The sequence below is a fragment of the Nelumbo nucifera genome, chromosome 2 (assembly GCF_055504915.1).
Source record: "Nelumbo nucifera cultivar China Antique chromosome 2, China Antique-T2T, whole genome shotgun sequence".
Classification (NCBI taxonomy): Eukaryota; Viridiplantae; Streptophyta; class Magnoliopsida; order Proteales; family Nelumbonaceae; genus Nelumbo; species Nelumbo nucifera.
The window spans coordinates 25157980-25178134 of record NC_142650.1 but is presented as its reverse complement, the minus strand read 5'-3'; the positions used below and the strand labels follow the sequence as shown (position 1 = coordinate 25178134).

Below are 20155 nucleotides of genomic sequence, written 5' to 3'. Positions count from 1 at the left end.
CATTGAATGGTTTATAAATTTATATAAAAATTTACATAAGTGTTATATTATAATATTTATATAAAATATATAATATATAATATAATAATACATATATACACACACACATATATATATATATACTTTATTTACAAAATACATATATTTAAATATATGAAAACCGGCTAGGATCAAGCTAGGCTTAAAGTATTAGGCCCATGCCCGGCCCTGTAAATTGCAGGCCTAATGCCGTCCCAAGCCCTGACCCAGGCCTGAACATAAAATCCAGGTCCATGTCTGGAATTTTTGAGCCGGGCTGAGATGATTATGCTTTTAACCTCATGGATAAAGTGTAGGTAGCAACTTGTGATTAACAGATCCAGAATGCTTCTGCATTTCATTCCAAAAACAAAAGTATCTATTGTTTTTCCTGATATGGCAGTTTTTTTTAATATTTAAAAAAAAACAACCACATGTCAAAAACCAGACGTCACTTCACCTAATTGAAAGTAAAGCCGTTACAATGCATTAAAGACTTTGATTTCATTGTTTCAGTGCAGTGTTACACTATCATAGCAAATGTGATTTGGTCGTCAAACACCCCCTTATTCAGTGTTGTCAAATTTGGATTGAACCGATAATGGTTGAGCCAGTGAGTTCTCCCATCCCAGCCTGGTTAAACCGGCCAGCAACCCATGACCTATTGAACTTTTCTGGTATTAGATAACTGCTTTGAAAAGGTTGCCGTCGCTGACATAAAATCCCATTGAAAATGATATATAACGGATGGAATACCATAACTAAGGCATGGACCACGATGCAAGGTAGACATAATTTTCTTGGTCTTAATTTGAATTGATGACTTTTGTATGGTAGGGAATAGCTTAGAAAATATGTGTCCTTTGGAACTAGGAAATAAAGTAGATAACCAATGATAGAAAATCTTTGTCAATGTCAACATTTAGAAAGAAACAAAGAAGAATTAAAGGGGAGCAAGAAAACTATTCATCAACCCACCAATCACTGCTTATATCAAAGTTAAAAATTTTGATACGATATCAATGAATATTGTATCGCACCAGTGGCCATTGATATGTCATTTTTAAGGGTCTTTTGAAAAATCAATGTTTTAAAATAAAAAATTAAAATTATTTTATATGCCTTTGCTTCAAAGTATTGATACACCCAATACTTGATTTTTAAATATTGAACATTTGCGACCGAATCGGATGGTCGGGCCAGAAAAATAAGGAATCAGTCTCCGTTTTACCCTAAAACTATTTTGATTAAAAACTATTGATTTGGTCAATAAACCGTTAATCTGGGTGATTGAACTGTCAAACCGTTGATCTAGACAATAATTTTTGGCTGTTTTTAAATTTTTTTTTTTTTGTCAAAGTGGGCTATTCATTCGAACCAATAAGTTGCCATATTTTGAACCTTTTGCATATAGGTTGGTTTGATGAAATCAACATTAACCAACAGCCTAAAAAACTGCATCAACTTTGATAGTTCAATTGTTGAATTTGGGACGGAATCTTGGCATAATTGGTAAAGCACCCCTTGCCTAACTCTCAGGACTAAGAATGGTTATGGGATATTCTCACAACAAAAACTGTCCCAACACAATTCTAACATGATTAGTCCGTATATCCCACCATAAAACTAGGACCCACCAAATGGACACAAATATATACTACCTATAAAAGAGTAAATGTCCATTCATTTTTGTAATTTTCATTGGACGTTTTTTATCTTTTTTGTCAAAAAATACAACGGACATAAAGAGGACATATATGTCCCTTACCATGGTTTTCAAAACCGGATCGGACTGGACGGTCAGACTGGAAAAACTGAGAACCGGTCACCTGACCAGTTCCGTTTTCCCCCAAACCTGCTTTTTCCCCCAAAACCGTTGATTTCAGTCAGCACACCGCTGAACCGGCTGGTTAACCGTTCGAATCGTTTTGACCATTTTTCAAAATTTTTTATTTTTTTGTTAGAACGGTCCAGTCGTTCGGGTCGAACGGTCGGACCATTCAAACTAGTAAATGGACCCCTGACAAGTTCGGTCACTGGTTCAGTTTTAAAAACCATATCCTTTACTCTCACTTCAAATTTCATAAACTGTCTACTTATAAACGTTAAAAAACAACGCATAAATTATAAATAATTTTGTCTTAAAAATAATATCATGTGCAAATACATGTACACAATTACTAGTTATATTGAAACATGTTCCGGCCCGTCCACCCTCACCCATTCGGTTACTTTGTGCATAAAACTTTAACCACTTCTAAATTTTGGTAAAGAGTTTTACAGTTATGTCCACCCTATACAACTTGCTTTACATAGAATCCGTTTGCTTGTCCAACAGTCCAAACAAAATTTATTAGACTATGACTAGCTGATCAATCTGTCCGACCTTTATTCCTAGATGGATGCATGGAATTATAAAAGCTATGACATTTATAGCTTTTATAGCTGATCAATCTGCCCCAAAGGTTAGGTCATCCATCACAATCTCTAAGTACAAATACAGATTCATCCATATAAAAGCTATGACATTTCAAGCCATCTTCCTTAATGTGACAAGTACATGAGCAAAAGATGCACAAAGAAAATTTTGGTAAAGACGCCTAATAAAAATTGTTGTATTGTGGTAATCACCATCTACCCATTCATTGAAAGCATACCCTCTATATATATATATATATATTTCATTTTATTAACTTGTGTATACGCAAGTAGTTATCTATAAATATATAAATTATTCAAAATTGATGAATCCATATACAATCTAAGGAGAAAGGCCCATTATTATTTATTGCTACATGTGTAATTTTCTTCTCTGAAGTGTAAGCCATGCTTATTGGCTGGTCATATGTCATCAATCTTTTTGGATAACACAAAAAAGATGGTTTGGGAAGAACTATTATAGATTGATGACATATTAACATACTGTGATATTACGGCCAAAAAATTGGTGAATTTAAAAATTTAAGCTGTTAGGTGAGATATTTGAATAGATTTTATTTTTTATAATAATGATATTAGGAACCTATGCCAGTAAGAGGAGATAATGGAGTCAAGGCTGAAAGCCTAAATATAACAAAAAATAAATAAAAGAAAATTTTAGAAAAATTTATTATGGTTGCTTGTCATATGGGGTTCAATTATGATGCCAGAAAGACATGATATCCTAAAAAATTGTGACCAATCAACCAGTATCATAAAACATGGTAACGAACCACGTGGTCTTTATCAAAATTCACTGGTGGATTTTGATTGATTAAAGTTCTTGTACCATGTCTTTCTTTTGGTCATCATAGATTTTTCTCTTTGGGTGAATTTGGATTTGGTAGTAGAATTGGAATTCTGTAGTTTATTGGAATTTGAAATGATGAGAGGTGGGGTAAGAAAAATTGCTGGAAGTAGTTCATTGGGTTCCAAACTCATCTTAAAAATTGATTCTTTGGAACTAAAATATATCCCCTTAATGGAATAATAATTTTTTCATCAAAACCCATCCTTCAAATAGTGATCCTTTCTAGCAGAATTTTAATCAAACTTCTTTAAAGTTGATCTCTTATGTGATGGACGTATCTCCATGAGTAGAATTTCTTCCTGTTCTTATGGCTAGGAAGATAAGGTCTATGATAAGATATAGAAGAAAATTACTCGGGCCACAGGCTAAAGAAGGCCAATACCAGAAAAGAAAACGCCACAATATCTTCTAAATTCCCCAATTACAGAGAACAGAGACAATTAATTTCTTTAATAAGTTTATTATTATTATTATTATTAGTTTTGGGGGTATTTTGCTGGTTTCTAAATGATTTCTAAACCACTAAAAACCCAGAGCAGACCACTTTGTGGCTTGATGCTCCATCTGTTTTCCATCTGATGGTCTGCATTAGTCACAGGATTTGACATCTCACAGAAATGGGTGCACTATCCTTCACTGAGTTTTCCAACTTGAGTACTCGTCGAACTTTTGTCTCTCTCATCACCCAAGTGCACTTAATGGGGGGAGAGACTGAGAGAGAGGGTAACTGGCGTTGAAAATTTGTCAATGGATGACTTTTCTACGATGCAGAATGGCTTAGAACATGAGTGGCTTTCAAGTTTCGGGTTTGTTGAACCAAGGGTCCAAGTTTGTATTCAATGATACAGTCCTTGTCAGTGACTCACTAGTCAGTTCCTCTCATTTCATATTTGTCGCTATGAAAATCGAGATCGGCTTCAGTCAGAGCAAGGCTGTTCGAACAGTCTTTACAACCTTTCATCAGGAATATTTCCGTATTTTTGCTTTATTTCATCGGGAGTTATTCTCAAGACACTGATGGCTGTTCGAATGGACTTCCACCATAATTCTTAGATGCGAGATTGAGAACAATCTTTGACCAAAGAGAGTTATCTTATAGCAGCCCTCAAACCCATGGTTGGTATGGAATTTCGATTGGACCTAGCAAAATTCAGCTTATGGGCCGATCCACATGGATAAAAGAACATTAATGCACGCCCCTGTTCTGTTGCAAGCTGAAAGGGTTAGAAGAAATAAAGATAGACTAAAAAGACTATAAATCGAAATTGTAATAAATGGTTTAAGTATTCATAATTTAACAATAGATATAATATTAAAAAGAATCGTATGCAGAAATCGGTTTCATGTAACCGACCCGATATGGTTGGGATGTCCGAAACCACATTTACCTGGCTAAGACTTGAGTTGTGCTTGGACTTAAGATAAGCTCCTCGTGTAATTGGTCTCATATGGGTTCTAAAACTGACCCAACTTCATAGGCCCAGGGCTACAAATTACAATTTCAATATGGCGATCATGTTTATGGATGGGAGTATCTTTCCTTGAGAGGCATCCAACTTAGGGGGTCAGCATTCGGTTTATTTGATTAATTGAATAAATCAAAATTTTAAAAACCGAACTAAAAAAATAAAAATCAAAACTGAAACCAAAATTTAGAAAAACTGAAATAACCGAAACTGAAATTTTTTGTTCGGTTTTTAGTTATTTCGGTTAAAACCGATTTTTAATAACATATACTTTATTATATATATTATATATTATATATTATGAAATCAAATTTCAGTATATTATATATTATATATAACAATAAAAAGTTTGGTTAATTCGGTTAACCGAAATTCTAATTCCAAAAACCAAAACTAAAAATCGAAATAACCAAAAACTGATATAGCTGAACCGATTTAACCAAAAACTAAAAAAACCGAACCAAAATTTTTGATTCAGTTATTCGGTTTTAACCGAATTATGCCCACCCCTAATCCAAATTGGCCAACATCATATAGTTGGGATATAAACTGTTTAAGTTAAATCTGCTCAGCCTCTGCAAAACTTAGTGCGGGTTAATCCAACCTTGGGCCCAAGGCCCAATTCCCCAATAATCCAATTCATAGCCTAAAAGGCTAGAACCAACCACAAAAAAGTCAGGTTGGTTTGGGTCATTGAAGTTCAGGTTAGCTTAAGGTTGAGGTCTTGGGAAATCTGACCCAACCTGAACCTAACATGTCTTCATATTTATATATGTAAATATTATAATTAGTATTGTATGTATGTATTTATATGTGCAATGATGAATGAATGACTTTATACATGTATAAATGATATTAAGTTTAAGGCACAAATTTTCTAATATGACATAATACAGTAGTGAAAATTAAATAAAAAAGATACAAGTCAAATACATCTAAAGCACTATAACCATGTCCTAGTACATATGATAATGCTAATGTGAGTTAATTGACAAAAAAATAAATAATCCACTAATCTTTTAAGTGATTCAATCTAAGAAATAAGAAGATTTTAGCAATAAGTTGAAAAAAAATAAGCCATCCTGATCACAACCTAAAGTCATCGAGTTGGATTATAGTTGATCTCAATCCAACCTTACTTGGTCCAACTTGAACCTCTAGGTTCAGCGAATATGATTTTTCAAAGTGATCTGCCAAATCAAATGATATGGCAAGACGAAAAAAATAACTACCACCATATACTTCAGAGGTGGTGACACAACCCCCAAACTTTATTTTAACGTTTTAAAAAATACCTGGAAATAGAACCATTGTGGCCACTGGTTTTTAGGTTGATGGTTCGATCGTTCGGTTCAAATGGATGGCCCATTCTGATAAATAAATTAAAAAATAAAAAACCATTAAAAATCATTAAATGGGTCAACGGATCGATGGGTCGATCACCCGGGTCAATGGATTGTTAACTTTTTTAACAGTTTTTTGCTAGAAACCGAATTTAGGCTAAAACAGAACCGGTTGCCTGGATGGTTCTTGAACCAAACGGTCCAACCATCCAGGTCGAACTGCAGTTCGAAAACCTTGCTTTATTTTACAACAAAGACCTCCCTAAACTTCTGGATTTCAGCACTTTGCCCCTACTCCATTAATGAGGTTGATGGTGGAGGTAAAATTATCAAATTATCCATTCAAGATTTGATGGCTTGATAGAAAAGAGCTATCAAAAAGATGAAATGGGCATGCTAAAGAACAATATCTTCTCTACAATGATTTCAATTTCTTCTTTGGTAAGGCTTTGGAAGCACAACAACCAAAACCCATTTCAAAAGATATATTATGCTTTAGGATGACCGCTCTCATCAGTTTGATAGCTTTTGCTCCTAAGCCCTAGCCCATTAAATCTTGAATGTGCAATTTAATAAATTTAGCTTCATAGTCAACTTAGGTTGAAGTGTTGAGATGCAAGAGTTTTAAGGGGTCTGTGGCAAAACAAAGTTTAGAGCGCTAATTGCTTAGTGTCACCACCCCCCAAATAGGGGCTGGAGGGTGGATTTACCCTATAATAAAATTGGCAAATCAAGCCTTCCCATCAAACACCCCTTAGACTATCCAAATCATTTGAGGTAGTATGATAATGAATCGATGCCTACCTTATAGGGAGTAGGATCGGCTACCCACAACACTTCCTACAAACCTACCCACTAGACACTATAGTTACACATGGAACCTAAAACATTTTAAAATTCGGAGGCCAAAGTACAAAGCCTAAATTAATTTGGAATTTTGGACTATTAGGCTTTGAGAGCACAATTGCTGAAGCTTTATCCAAATAAAACTTCAGTTATTATTTATGGAAAGATGTCCATGTTCGGGTGTGGGCAATGTTTTTGTGGGTAGCAGATCCACGCTCCTTTATAGGCAAGGTTCAAAGTATTGACATGTATCGACCCATATCGGTTGATACGTATCATTTCGGGGCTCTTTTGATATGCCTCTACAGTAGGTGTATCGGGGGTCTGACCGGTTCAAGGGGTGGAGGAGTCCTAAACTGCCCCCCCTGAACCAGTTTCGGAAAAAAAAAGTAAAAAACAAGGTATTGATTCGCCCCGATACGCCCTTACCGACGTATTAGATGTATCGATATTTTGAACCTTGCTTATAGGGTACATCTTTAGCTCGGTAAAATCTTTGACTAGTTTGAGCAAGAGAATTGGGATAGAACCCACCTTCATCAAAGTTGAGGGTTTACAGGTTTTGGGGATGAGATACCCCATTATGTAGGCATTAGGCTCTATTGCTTGCGAGGCTATGTATAATGAGTCTACATCTGCTCCTCTCATATTGCTTCTCACACCAACCTCACAACATGTCTTAGTTGCACATCTAAAACATTTCCCATACTTGTATTTTGTTATTCAAGGAAAGATGCTCCCAATACACCATGGAATGTGACCGATAATGAGTTATGTAACCAATCACGAGTTGCGTATACTTATGTGTGCATATGTGAGTGGGGATTTTTACACGACAATTGGTCCTCATGCCCTTGCAACTGTACATCGGGAACATCTTTGTACTTATATGCTTTTATTCATGGGGAGGTGTTTCCAATGCACGACTTCAAGAGCAGTGAAGTGGGTGTGAGGAGGAAATCTAAACTCTATGTGCATCAAGGCCTAGCTAGTTTTTTCTACAAATATTTTGGGTAAATTGCAAAGACCCCCTTGTACTATAGGGTTAGTGACAAATACCCCTGAACTATCATTTACAACAAAGACCATGTGAACTTTCACTTTGCAATAAATACCCCATAACCGTTAAATTAGATGATGATGGAATGCATTAAATTACCAAAATGCCCATATAATTTTTTTTTATTATTTCTTGATTCATTCTGCTCACATCAATGTCTCTCCTCATCTTAAAATATAAAAGTTATCCACTCCTTTCTCCAATAAATCATGAAAAACCAAATTAAACCATAAATTTATGCGACTGTTTGGCATCATTGTCGTTTCTGGAGCAATGGCGCCACATCAGTGCCACGTCGGAAAAATGGTGCTCCAGGAAACATGCGTTTGTTTGGAATCATTTTTCTAAAGAAAACAGTGTTCCAAGCCATGCCTTGGAAATTGGGAAGGCAAGGCTTGGAGCAATGCCAAATTTGGCATTTCCTGGAGCAGCAGCTTATTGTTGCCAACAGGGACGTAAAGTGGCAGTGACATGACATCCGATGTATTCGTTATTTGAATTGATATGGTGCATCGCAGTGCACCATATCATAAATGTTTCTCATGTGCTTTTAACAAATCTTAATTATCTTTTTCATTTTTTCAGCCATTGGAGGTCGAGTGCAGCCAGTCACCGGAGGTCACCTATGCAACCAGTAAACAGAGGTTTATCCATACAACCAGTGAAAAGGTAAGCTTCTCTCCAATAAGAAAACAAAAAACAAACAGAAGGTAAGATTCTCACAAAGATCTCTCACCAAAAAGGATGGCGGTTATCTCTTAGAGCTCAAGAAATTGGATTTCCTCTGTGAAGGTTTTACTGCTTTCAACTGGAGTCGTATCCAGGGATGTGATATTGTTGCTTTTTGTTCCAGTAGTGTTGGAGTTCATGCTTACTGAAATTCCTCTGATTTGGGGGCCATTTCTCTCATGGCTTACACCTCCTTATCTCTATGTGGTAATTAATGGGATAATAATTACCATAGCTGCGTCTTCCAGGTTTCACCAAAAGGTTGATGAGCAGCAGTCAGAGATGGTGGTTCTGCCCGTCAAAGCGGATGTATGATCTGATTTTGTTACCACGGGTATGTATGAAAATGTAGTGGCGTTGAGGGAGCAAACGGTTGCTGCAATTCCGGAGGTGGCTTATGAAACTGTTGTGATGAAGATTTCAGAAGAGACTCAGCCGAATTTTGAATCTTTGGAGCCTGTGGCGAGGTCTTGACCCGGCGGGGTCTGGACAGGGTCAAGTTGGGGCTGTGGATAATACATAGTAGAAGCACTGGATAATAGGTACAAGTGCTGAAAACGTTTTCTGGAGCATGGGTACCAAATAGAAAACGTTGCTATTGCTCCAAGAAACGTCCTACCTAGCAACAACGTTTCCAAACAAAAAAAGGCATAGTTTTGTCAGAAAATGATGCTTCCAACCACACATCAGTAACATCAGAAAAAGGTGTTGCATCTGCAGCATCGATGCCAAACATATACTATATCTATCAGAAAAACATCTACCTATTTCGTTTGAATATTAAATCCAGCCATAAATCTACAAAGATATATTGGAGCATAAGAGAATTTCAATATTATATTTAAAAGATTAATAAAATCACAAATCATTCAAATAAATAAGAAAATGTTAGTTTGGAGTTCTAAAAAATTTAAACAACTGAATAAGAATCTTTTTTGAAGTTAAGTGAGAAACTCTAATAAAGGGAGTAGTTGTCACATTGAAAGTTGAAGGAAGGAGGGCTTTGTCATGGGGGGTGTCTTTGTAATTTAACTCAAATATTTTTTTCATAAGGGTAAAATACAAAAACCTCCCCTAACGTTTTTGACAATCATAAAAACCTCCCTATAGTTTTACTTTAGCAAAAATCTCCTTTGAACTTATAAAGATCTCAACAAAAACCTCTCTTCTATCGGTGATTCACACGGAAAATAGATAAAATTATGAAAGTGTCCTTGATTAATTATTAGGGAGTCAATAAAATATTTTAAAATGTCAAAATTTCCCCTACATCCCCTTCCTTCCTCTCGCAATAGAAGGGAGCGACGTGAAATCATTCCCTTCTTTTTTCTCTTCTCTCTCTCTCTCTAATGAGAATTGAAAAGCCTTGAAAAAAATATAAAACGGAAACAAATACAACGAGAAAAAAGAGGGGGGAAAACATTTTTCCTCCCTTAACTCATCTCTCTAAAGACCTCTCAGCCTCTATGATGAGAATAAACATTATCATATTTTTATCCCTAAATATTCAGTCTTTTATACTCAATTAGTACTTAATTGGACTCATTATGCTTGTATTTCGATTCAGGGCATGAAAAAAGGCGTCAGGAGAAAAACAAGGCTAATCGGGTAATTTTGCATAGTTTCGGCGCCGCTTAGTAATCTGAGAATAACTCTCCCTTCCGGACTTCGATTGAGATGATTCAAGATGTATTGGAAAGAAAATGGAGAACTCTACAACTTTCATGTTTTGAGTTTTAATAGATTCGGACTGCATCGAAGTCAAAATCGGGCTCGAAGTCTGAGCAAATTCGTAGGGAAGCCCAATTCGCAGCAGAAACCCAATTCGCAGAAAAGCCTTGCAACGACCCAATTCGTTGAAGAAACCTAATACGAATGCAAGAATAAGGAAATTGCAAAGAGTCCTATCAGATTTAATTTTCTGATGTAATTCTAGAAAGATAAAGGAGATTGAGATTACCAGATTAGAGATAGGATATGATTAGATATAAAAGGAATTAGGACTTTCTATTTTTGAGAAAGAACTCCAAAAAGGAGTTGGAAACAACCCCTCCTCCTAAAGCAATCAATTTCTGGAGCAATCAAGGAGAAATCCTCCAAGAGAGCTTCAGACTTCAAGAAGGCAGTCGGCAACGCAGGAGGAGAAAATGAGGAAGGCAACGGCAAGGAGAAGAAGTTCATCGATCTCAACCTCATGGGGCGACATCATGAGTTCTTTCTTATACATTGTTTGTTTAATTTCCTTTATCATGAACTAATATATTTGTAGCGAGGGCTGTGGAAAGCCTAATCACGACCATGGATTGATTTTTATTTAATTCAGCCAAGCTGTTTTTATTTTCATATTGTCTATGAGTTATTATGTGTAATGCAATTAGGAGCTTGGCCACCTCCTAGTTGAATTGGTTTATATGAATGAACCGGAAGGGGAATTCATATAAAAGACTAAATAATTCATAGTGTGAATTGAATGGTATATAGGAATATATATACATGATTCATCTGATGACAGGTTTTTCATAGAACTTAATGCACTTTCTATCTTGAGAACCCTAATCGAGGGATCGAAGGGTTACTTGATAGAAGTAGGCCTGATATATCCTAGGAGGGAATATCAGATAAATTAGGAAAGACTTCAGCTTATGAAAATAATGAATCATCTTGGTTTAATTTAATAAATTGATGTTCATTGGGATGGTTAGGTGGACCGATAGTCTTAGCGCTTTCAATTAAATCGTTGCAAGTTCAGTCGTTGATTGCCTTTGTTTTTATTTCTATTATTTCTTCTACTATCTTTAATTTTCAGTAGTTGCTATTGTTAGAATTCGATTGTTCAAATAATTGAGGGAAGCTATAGTTCTAATACTTATTTTGTTAAATCCTCATGGGAACGATATCTATATACTATTTGATAACTAGTGCACTTGCTAGGGTTATATAATTATAGCTATCACTCTGTATCTCTCTTTCTTTCCCATGACTGATGGCTTCAATTGTAGAATCCTCAATATGGGTTTTATTTGTCATCTATATCTCTATGATACCCACATCTCGATTTCCACCCTATCCACTTCTTTTTTTTTCTAGGACTACCTTCCACTGTCAATAGAAGTTCTCATGCTTTTCCATGGCTAATCATGGTCGCATCAATTTTTGAAGATGAAACATGGGTTCATGATTTCATTCCCCCCTTATTTTCATTTGCTGAGCACATATTTTCGTGTTCCTCATTTTTGTCTCTCCCTTTGTCAAATTCAAGTATTTTCTGGTTTCCGCACTCTCCCCGATGCTCTCATTTATAAGTGATTATTCTTTAAATACAAGCAATGTCTTTGTTTTCATTTTTGTGATGTTTAAAACCCCCAACCTCATTTTCACTATATTGCTCTAGAACAGCCGCTCTTGCTGTTTCTCAACTTATTGCTTTTTAGATGCTTCGAAGGAAGGATTTCAGGCCGTTCCCTTCTATTATAAGAGGAAAGGGAAGTAGGGGTAATTTCAACATTTTGAAATATTTTATTCTCTTTCACAATTAATTAGAGATAATTTAATAATTTTATTGATTTTTTGTCTGAATTATTGACAAAAAGGAGGTTTTTATTGAGAATTTTAAAAATTCAGGAAAGGCTTTTATGATTGTTAGAAGCTTCAGGGAAAGTTTTGTACCCTTTATTAAAGTGTCTTCGCAACTCGATTGTAATCAGCAATAGCTGTTGCTTAATGTGTGCTGCTCAACCTCGGAGTTCAGATCTGATCCACAAAATGCTCCCAACTGTTCATCAGGCCACTGCAGCCACACATCGTCACATCGAAAACATACATGGAGATGATCCCGATGTGCGATTCTAATGTATTGTTGGCAGCATTTTGTTGGTATCACATCTTTTTTGGGTTGAAAAGTGTCGCATCCCTATCCCAATCCTATACTACGAGTACGAGCCGAGACCGGATCTGTTATTTACACCAATTTTACATGTAGATCCTATCATGCCATTGGAAATATTTCTCGTATTTATAAATTATTATACACGGGAGATGTTTTTATGTACGGTGGATGTGCCTTTGAAGCGTCCATGTGTGAACAGCAGATCTCGTTCCGTACGAGCCTACGATATGAGTGCAACTAACGCTACTTAGGTTTGGAGCTGAAATGACACGTCGCAAATAACGAAGACATGTTACAGGAAATCCAAAGATGTCGAAGTTGCCCGCTGTCAAGTCAACGACCGAAACGATTTTATATCGAAGGTTACATGCGCAAAAGGTAATAGTAGAATTGTAGTTGACAACTACCGAGAGTTGTGTAGGTTAAGCATTACGTCCCGGTGCACACGGTGCATTTTAGAGGATATCGTTCCGGGGGGAGGGGTCCCATCTAAGCTAAGCTTTCATGCTGTTCGCGGTATTCCGGGAAACGTCAAAGGCAGATGGAGAAATGGCGATCGAAGTTGTTTCTTCTCCTTCTCTTTTCCCATCTCTCTTCGGCGATCTCATTCAATCACCCTTCTCATGGTAAGTCCCCAAACGGCCAAACCATTAATTTTCAATTCGGATAACTTGGGGTTTAGCCGAACGCATGTAGCTGGGACGAAGCTTAGATGATGATTACCTAGGGTTTTTTTTTTGTCTTAAATTCTTGTTTATATAAATTGGACGAGTTCTAATAATCATCACGAATTGCTCAATTTTTAGTTTGGAATTATTGAGTTGATGGAATCCTGTTGGTTTTCTATTGGGATTTGTTGTTCAGGAATCTCCTTCAGATCAACTTTAGTGTGTAATATGTGAAGTGGTTGTTATTGCATTCATTTTTGAAAGAGTTCTGAACTGTTACTTTGGGGTTTATCTAGGAAGGTCAAGCTTGAGTTCTGTTGAAGAACTGAGCTGAAATTTATAACAGACGGCGCCTTGTACTGTTGTCGGCAGTGCGTTTGTTATCGGATTTAGGACGTTGCATTTCGGTATTAAGGAAATAGAAGTTGCGGAAAATAGAGTGATGCTTCACCGCATTTTATTCCCTTTCTATATGTAATTGTCACTGATATGGGAGAAATTGAGATGTAGTTTTCCATGTCTCTGAAAATTGGGAAAAATGGTTGTGCAAATTAGAAGTTCATCAAATTTAATAGGCTTGATCTCTTGTAATTAAACTAGCAATTCCTATTTTATGAGTATGGAATTTATCCTATTCAAAACCATAGATTCTAAAGCCTTCCTCAAAAAATTTGTTGATGCAATTGCAGCTTAAAAGAATGTATCATATGCATCAGTTGATTTCAATAAATTAGTGGAAAAATCTAAACTCTACTAATTCATACTGAACTCCACTAAGAAATTTACAAGTTTGTTGTTGCATGCCATCCATGCTTACAGACTCTGCAAATTAAAGCCCTCCAAATTAAGTGTGTGTCCACTATCCATATAATGGTCCTTTCTCGCCTTTCTTTCGATATATGACTGATAGAATTCACCAGGAACAAAAATCTGAAGCATCAAGTTTCTTAGTTGTCTTCTCTTTTTTGTGATGATCTTCATGGTAGATAAAATGAGAGGGCCACTGAATTCCTTCTTCATCTGTTCATCATAAAGTGAGTTTTTTTTTTTTTTGATAGGAAACGGTAACTTTCATTAGAGAATTGAAAAGATTACAAGCTTACCACCCACAAAATGGATGGAAAAAGAAAATCAAAAACTTACAAACAGGCCCAAAACAAAGCCTCCTTAGTAACTCCTTGCTTAGCTAAAGTGTCAGCCATTCCATTTTCTGACCTTCTTACCCATTTAAAATGTACCCCAATCTCCCTTTCTAAGCTAATAATCTCTCTTAGAGGCCTTCTAAGCGACCACACTCCCAGGTTTTCAGCTTGCATCCACCCTATTACCAGCTTGGAGTCTCCTTCCACTTCTAATTGCTGCATTCCCCATTGTTTTGCCAGTTTCAAACCTTGAAGTAAGGCCATTACTTCTGCCCTTAATGAATCTCCCACCCCAATTGGGCCCAAGTAAAGGGCCAAGACTTTTCCTTCCTCGTTTCTGTACACACCCCCAACTCCCAACTGACTTGGATTACCCAAGGAGCTTCCATCAAAGTTTAGCTTCACCCCGAACTGAGGTGGTGGTACCCAACATTCTTGTACCACAGGGGAGGAAGGCGAGGATACAGCTATAGCACTCCAATTTCTAATTAAGTCAGCTGAGGAGAAGTCCTTGAAGAGATGATGTACTTTCAGCCAGTGCATAACCTTGATGGTGACAACCTCCATAAATGCTTCCTTGGATTTTTCTTGCCCTAGGAAGATCCTATTGTTTATCTCTTCCCAAATTGACCATAGGATGGCTGCTCTTGTTATTCTCCACATTACCCTGCCCCTTTTCCTTGGTTGTTGGAAGAAGCTAGGGTCAAAAAGGTTCATCATAAAGTGAGTTTGAGAATGTTTTAACCAAATAACATCTTACCTCTTTGTGATGATCTTCATGGTAGATAATATGAGAGGACCAATGATTTCCTTCTTCACCTTCATCATAAAGTTAGTTTGAGAATGTTTTAACCAAATAACTGATCCACCATTTTGAACCTAAATTGTCGGGACAAAAGTATTTGGTGGAGTCAAAATGCTAGTTCATGAATTTCTCATAAATCTATATGTCCTGTCTGTCTTTGATTATACTCCTCCAGTAATACTTCAATTTGCACTCTAGTACATTCCAGGTCGCAATTATTCGTTTTATTCATTGGTTAATTATCTTTCTTTTACTGCATAAATTTGTAGGATGCTATTGGACTGAATCTTGTCAAAACAAATGGGTTGGAGGATGTGGCGCGGGTCATGTCATTATCAATCAATCAGATGACTGCAATGGGCTTTGTCCAGAGCCAAGATATCCTCCATGTCTTCCTTTTCATACACACTTTCATTGTTGCAAAACAGGTCAGGAGTCTCTCTTATTCTCTTCCACAATAAGTATATCTAATAAATCAGTACATGGTATCTTCTCTTTCATAAAAAGGATTTATCCTTTCAGTATTCTCAATTTTCAGAATTTCTAAATGTGTAGTCTTAGAATTATGGACTTCAATAACCTTCTATGGACAAACTTCCACCATGTAGCACATGCAAGTGGCAAGATAGTTGCGGTGGCTGTCCTAACACTACTTGTCAGTGGTAATCTTCAGAAGTTTACCAATTAAATGGATCGACCATTTTGGCAATCTTAGTTTTCTGAATGATCACATATTTTGGATGTTTATATCTATTTAAAAACATAATATTATGACGCATGGCACAACATGTGGAAGCAATAGATGGTTGATAAGCCAACATTTATTGCAGGATCCACTGGGTCCCTCCACCATTCTCCCCATCCGCCCCCCAAAAAAAACAACAAAAAAAGGAAAAGAAAAGGAAAGAAAAGAACATTTGAAATTGGTAAACCCAATATCTTTTGTTGGTTAGCCCCAAAAGCAAATCTGGACTCCGAATCAGATGTATATTTGCATATTTTTTCTGCAACCTATCTATCTCTGACATAAAGTATCAGATTGACCTAAACAATTTGCAGTGCCAATTGTTACTTTATATATAATCTATCAAAAATGATGTTACTTTATATATAAGAGTCTGGCCCCGTTGTTTAGCCTCTGGATGGTAAGACTAAGACAGTTCCGTTATGATCTTGTGGAACTGAGGTGCTGAAATTGTAATATCAACACTGACCTTAGTTCCATTCTCATGCAAATTCAAAAATGTAATGCTGCATATTCTTCTTTACAGTTGTAGTCTGATAGAAGAAGGTGATGTAAAATAGGTAAGGAACATTGAAAAATTTTCAGATTAGTAAGTTATTTTGAGCCAACCCTCTAATCAATCAGTTTCTTATTATTATAGATTTTTACTTCCATTTTGCTTTCCTTTGAGCAGAAAGTCCAAAGGTGACAGATAAGTGTTCAAAATGCAAGAACAAAATAGATTATGGCGACGAATATATATGTTGCACAGACTGCTCAGATCCTTACGTCACTGACAAGAATACCAAACTGGGTTACTGTAAGACTGGTGCAGAATTAGCTATGCAGCTAAAACCAAAAGGTGCTTGTACGAATACTTCTTGACATGATCAGCTCTGGCAGGGTTTATGTTCTTTTCTACATTACATCAACTATTTCTTGGTAAGTGATTTCTTTGTCTTACAGAAGTTTTCAAGTGGGTTGCTGGGCCATGGATGCAATGTTCATCTCCTTGTGATGGTGGGGTTCGATATCGAGACGTAGAATGCTTTGGGGTAACAGAAGATCTTTCCATCCCACATTATCCAGTGGATGACAGTAGATGCTCTAGGGAAGAAATGGTGAGTAGAATGATCAAGGTTGTTACATTTATTGTACAACATTAGAATTTATCCATCATTGATAAAAAAGCATTACCATATCCCCTCTCTTGTCTGTTGTGTTGATTTCTACAATACTGTCTCTTTACATCTACTTCATCTTTCTCAAAGTATATCCATTAAAAAATTAAGCCAAATCAAACAAAGGCCAGTGACCTAGCAAACAGTTGATTACCTTCTTAAGTTCTATCTTAATATTTTCTTCTTCCTCGAGTCTCCTTCATGAAGTTTCATCCAATATTCTTGAACAGACTCTTACCTTTGTATGGTTTTACAAGATGTTTTCCACTCATTTTCTTGGGCAATGATTGCTTTATAACTTATAATCAGTTTGATACTCTTCAAGAACAATTCTTTTCCCATCTGAATTGTCTGTGCTTGGAGGTTTTGCATAAAAGTATCACCAGAAATACTGAATTAGGAATCACTGGATTCGTGAATTTCTGATTCCTATTGAGAAATTTTTGATATATTTCTACCATTTTGTTCTAAACTATTCAATTGAATGGCAGCCTGCCAGACAGGAGCCATGTAATTTGAGAAGCTGTGCAGGGCTCAACACTAGCAATTCACATATCAGAAGGCAGAATGGGATGTCAGCCTGGGTGGTTACTTTCTTCGTTCTTGTTGGGGTTGCAGCTGTTGGCGGTCTGGGTTTTGCAGGATATACACTGTACAAGAGGTACATATACATAGTACAATTATAGATAGATGCATACACGCATTCATTTACATAAACCTGGCTTGCTTAAAACATATAAACTTGTTAATAGGAACTGACAATTTTTAATACTAATACATGAAAAATGCTTAGGAACTGAATAGTTCAATTTTGTGTCACATAAAAATCTCAATGCACAAAAATATGACCCAATGGGATGATATCAACTGCACAAAAAATTGCATTGTCCAGATGGCTAGAATATGGTGAATGCTTTAAAAGAAATCCCATCTATATATAGATGGTCATTAGTCATGACTGTCATTTGTCTTCACATAGGAAATGTTCCAGGTGGACCCTGTTGTGTTACTCTGACTATTGACCTGTTCCTTACAATTCTGTGATACATATGTACATCAATGCCTCTTAAACTAGTCATTAACCATGATCTAACATCATATTAATTCCTTGGGAAAAGAGAACTGGAAATGCAGGGGAATTACTTGAACTAGGTCTGTCAATGGTCCAGGTCCCGGTCAGTCAGCCCAACAGATTCCAACTGATTCAACACTATTACATAGAGCATGGGTTTGTATTTCTCCTGATTATTAATAGGACCAGTTTCTGCATTTAGAGTTCTGATTATAGAAGGATCAGAACTGGGTTTTGCTTGTTTCAACCCAATTAAGACCCAAACTGATAATGTAAACACATATGCATATACATATGAAAAAAGACCATTTCCAATGTTGGTCCCAGCTATCTGAGGTCTTGGGAGGGGTGGACCGGATATGGACTAACCTTTGGCATTTTTTGCATAGAGTGGCTGCTCTCAGGCTCGAACCTGCATTCTCAGACATACAAAATGAGGACACCTCCTGACATTTTACTTATGTTACTTATGGTTCACGTACAATAATTTCATATAAAATGTCTAAAATTGTCATTCTATAGGAGGTATATAAGATATTGGCAAAGTTATTCTCAAAGTAACTAAAGGCCTATTAGCAATGCTCTAAGACTTGGACCATACTGAAAACTGGAATGGTCAATGGGTCATGGTTTACTGGTTTACTGGGCAGTTAGCCCATTCAACTTGTGAAAACTATCATTTAACTGGGACCTGAAGAGGCCACTTGTTCCCATTTTTTTCACAGTTCGAAGGGTCCTAATTTTACAACACTGCCTATTAGTTAAAATCAGGTCCTATCAAGTCAGACCTGTTAAGTCCAAATGGTAATAGGGTTAGTTCAGGGTCTCTTACTTGTAGACCTATGTATTCTGGATTGGATGTGGTTCAGGGTGTTACTTGTTAGGATAGGACTGGGTCTACCCTGACACAGCTCAGACCTGACATATTTGACAGCCTAGCTTGAATAGAGAGAAGGGTTTTTGCCTTTAATTTATTTGTTTTTTTATTCACTTCGTATTGAAAAAAAAGAAAAAAAAAACTTGAAGATGCAATTCACCACTCTGGCCTTGATTTTTAGCTGACAATATTCATAATAAACTGTTTTTTTATTATAATCTTGCAGGCGAACCTCATCTCAACATGGCTATGTATATATCATGTTGGAAGGATATTCTTGAGAGTCCTATTCATTCAAAAGGCTATGTTATTTTTTACATTTAAGGAAATTCTTTAGAGTTTGATTCGTTTGTTGATATCAATGAACAATATGTATTTTTCAATTGAATTGTATTATTTGAAATCAGGTTCTTGTACATTTGGAATACTTGAAAGCATTGGTAATGTGAACCCAGGAAACTTCTGCTTTTATTAAGTTAGACTGAACGTGTCTTCATGACTGAGTTGTTATGCTTTATAAATTTGCTAGTAACTTTATGGATTGGCCTCTGCTTTCTAAGTTGCATTCTAATTTCTAAATTGCTGATTATTTTGCTCTAATGCTTCTATGTGATCATTTCATTTTAAAAAAAATGTTTCATTTGTTTGAATGGTCTCTGGCTTGTAGATTCGAGTGGTACCAATCACCAATCGCTCCACGAACCAAGGTAGAATCTAGAATGTGTACTCCTGTGATATAACAAAATATGATGAACTTACATAGGGTATAAAAGCATATCCGATCACCCAGACACCCAGCGCACACTGGCCCAATTACATGTTCCAGAATTTATAGACTCGAGACCCATATGAAATCAGCTAGAACTTCACTGGACCTGATGAACATGATTATTATACGAATCTAAAACGTATACAGGAAGAACGCTTCTTTCTCTTGAAGTTTTTCGGTAATGAATCGGACGTATAAGACCCACTGGAATCCAAATATTAATGGATCAAATCTAGATCAAGGCATATCCAATTCAAATAAAACCATTCATAGCCCTATT

General features: G+C 36.3%; 1 protein-coding gene across 2 annotated transcripts; it reads left to right on the top strand.

Annotated features, from left to right (window-relative positions):
• Positions 1 to 13026: 13026 nt before the first annotated feature.
• LOC104595319 (uncharacterized) lies at positions 13027 to 19581 on the top strand. Of its 2 annotated transcripts, none has more exons than XM_010256012.3 (6): positions 13027 to 13263; positions 15522 to 15680; positions 16671 to 16838; positions 16943 to 17097; positions 17649 to 17818; positions 19333 to 19581. In XM_010256012.3, the coding sequence occupies exons 1-6, from the start codon at positions 13179 to 13181 to the stop codon at positions 19385 to 19387; spliced, it is 792 nt and encodes a 263-aa protein (XP_010254314.1). In that variant the 5' UTR covers positions 13027 to 13178; the 3' UTR covers positions 19388 to 19581. The 2 variants fall into 2 exon arrangements, with proteins under 2 accessions (XP_010254314.1, XP_010254315.1); XM_010256013.3 differs by having other exon boundaries at positions 13052 to 13263; positions 16946 to 17097.
• The last annotated feature ends 574 nt before the right edge of the window (positions 19582 to 20155 follow it).

Excerpts from the sequence above, each read along its gene's own strand:
- LOC104595319 (XM_010256012.3), top strand. The coding sequence starts at position 13,179 with ATGGAGAAATGGCGATCGAAGTTGTTTCTTCTCCTTCTCTTTTCCCAT. Across the intron at positions 15,681-16,670 it reads CTTTCATTGTTGCAAAACAG|AAAGTCCAAAGGTGACAGAT; the intron begins GTCAGGAGTCTC and ends TCCTTTGAGCAG. Across the intron at positions 16,839-16,942 it reads TATGCAGCTAAAACCAAAAG|AAGTTTTCAAGTGGGTTGCT; the intron begins GTGCTTGTACGA and ends TTTGTCTTACAG.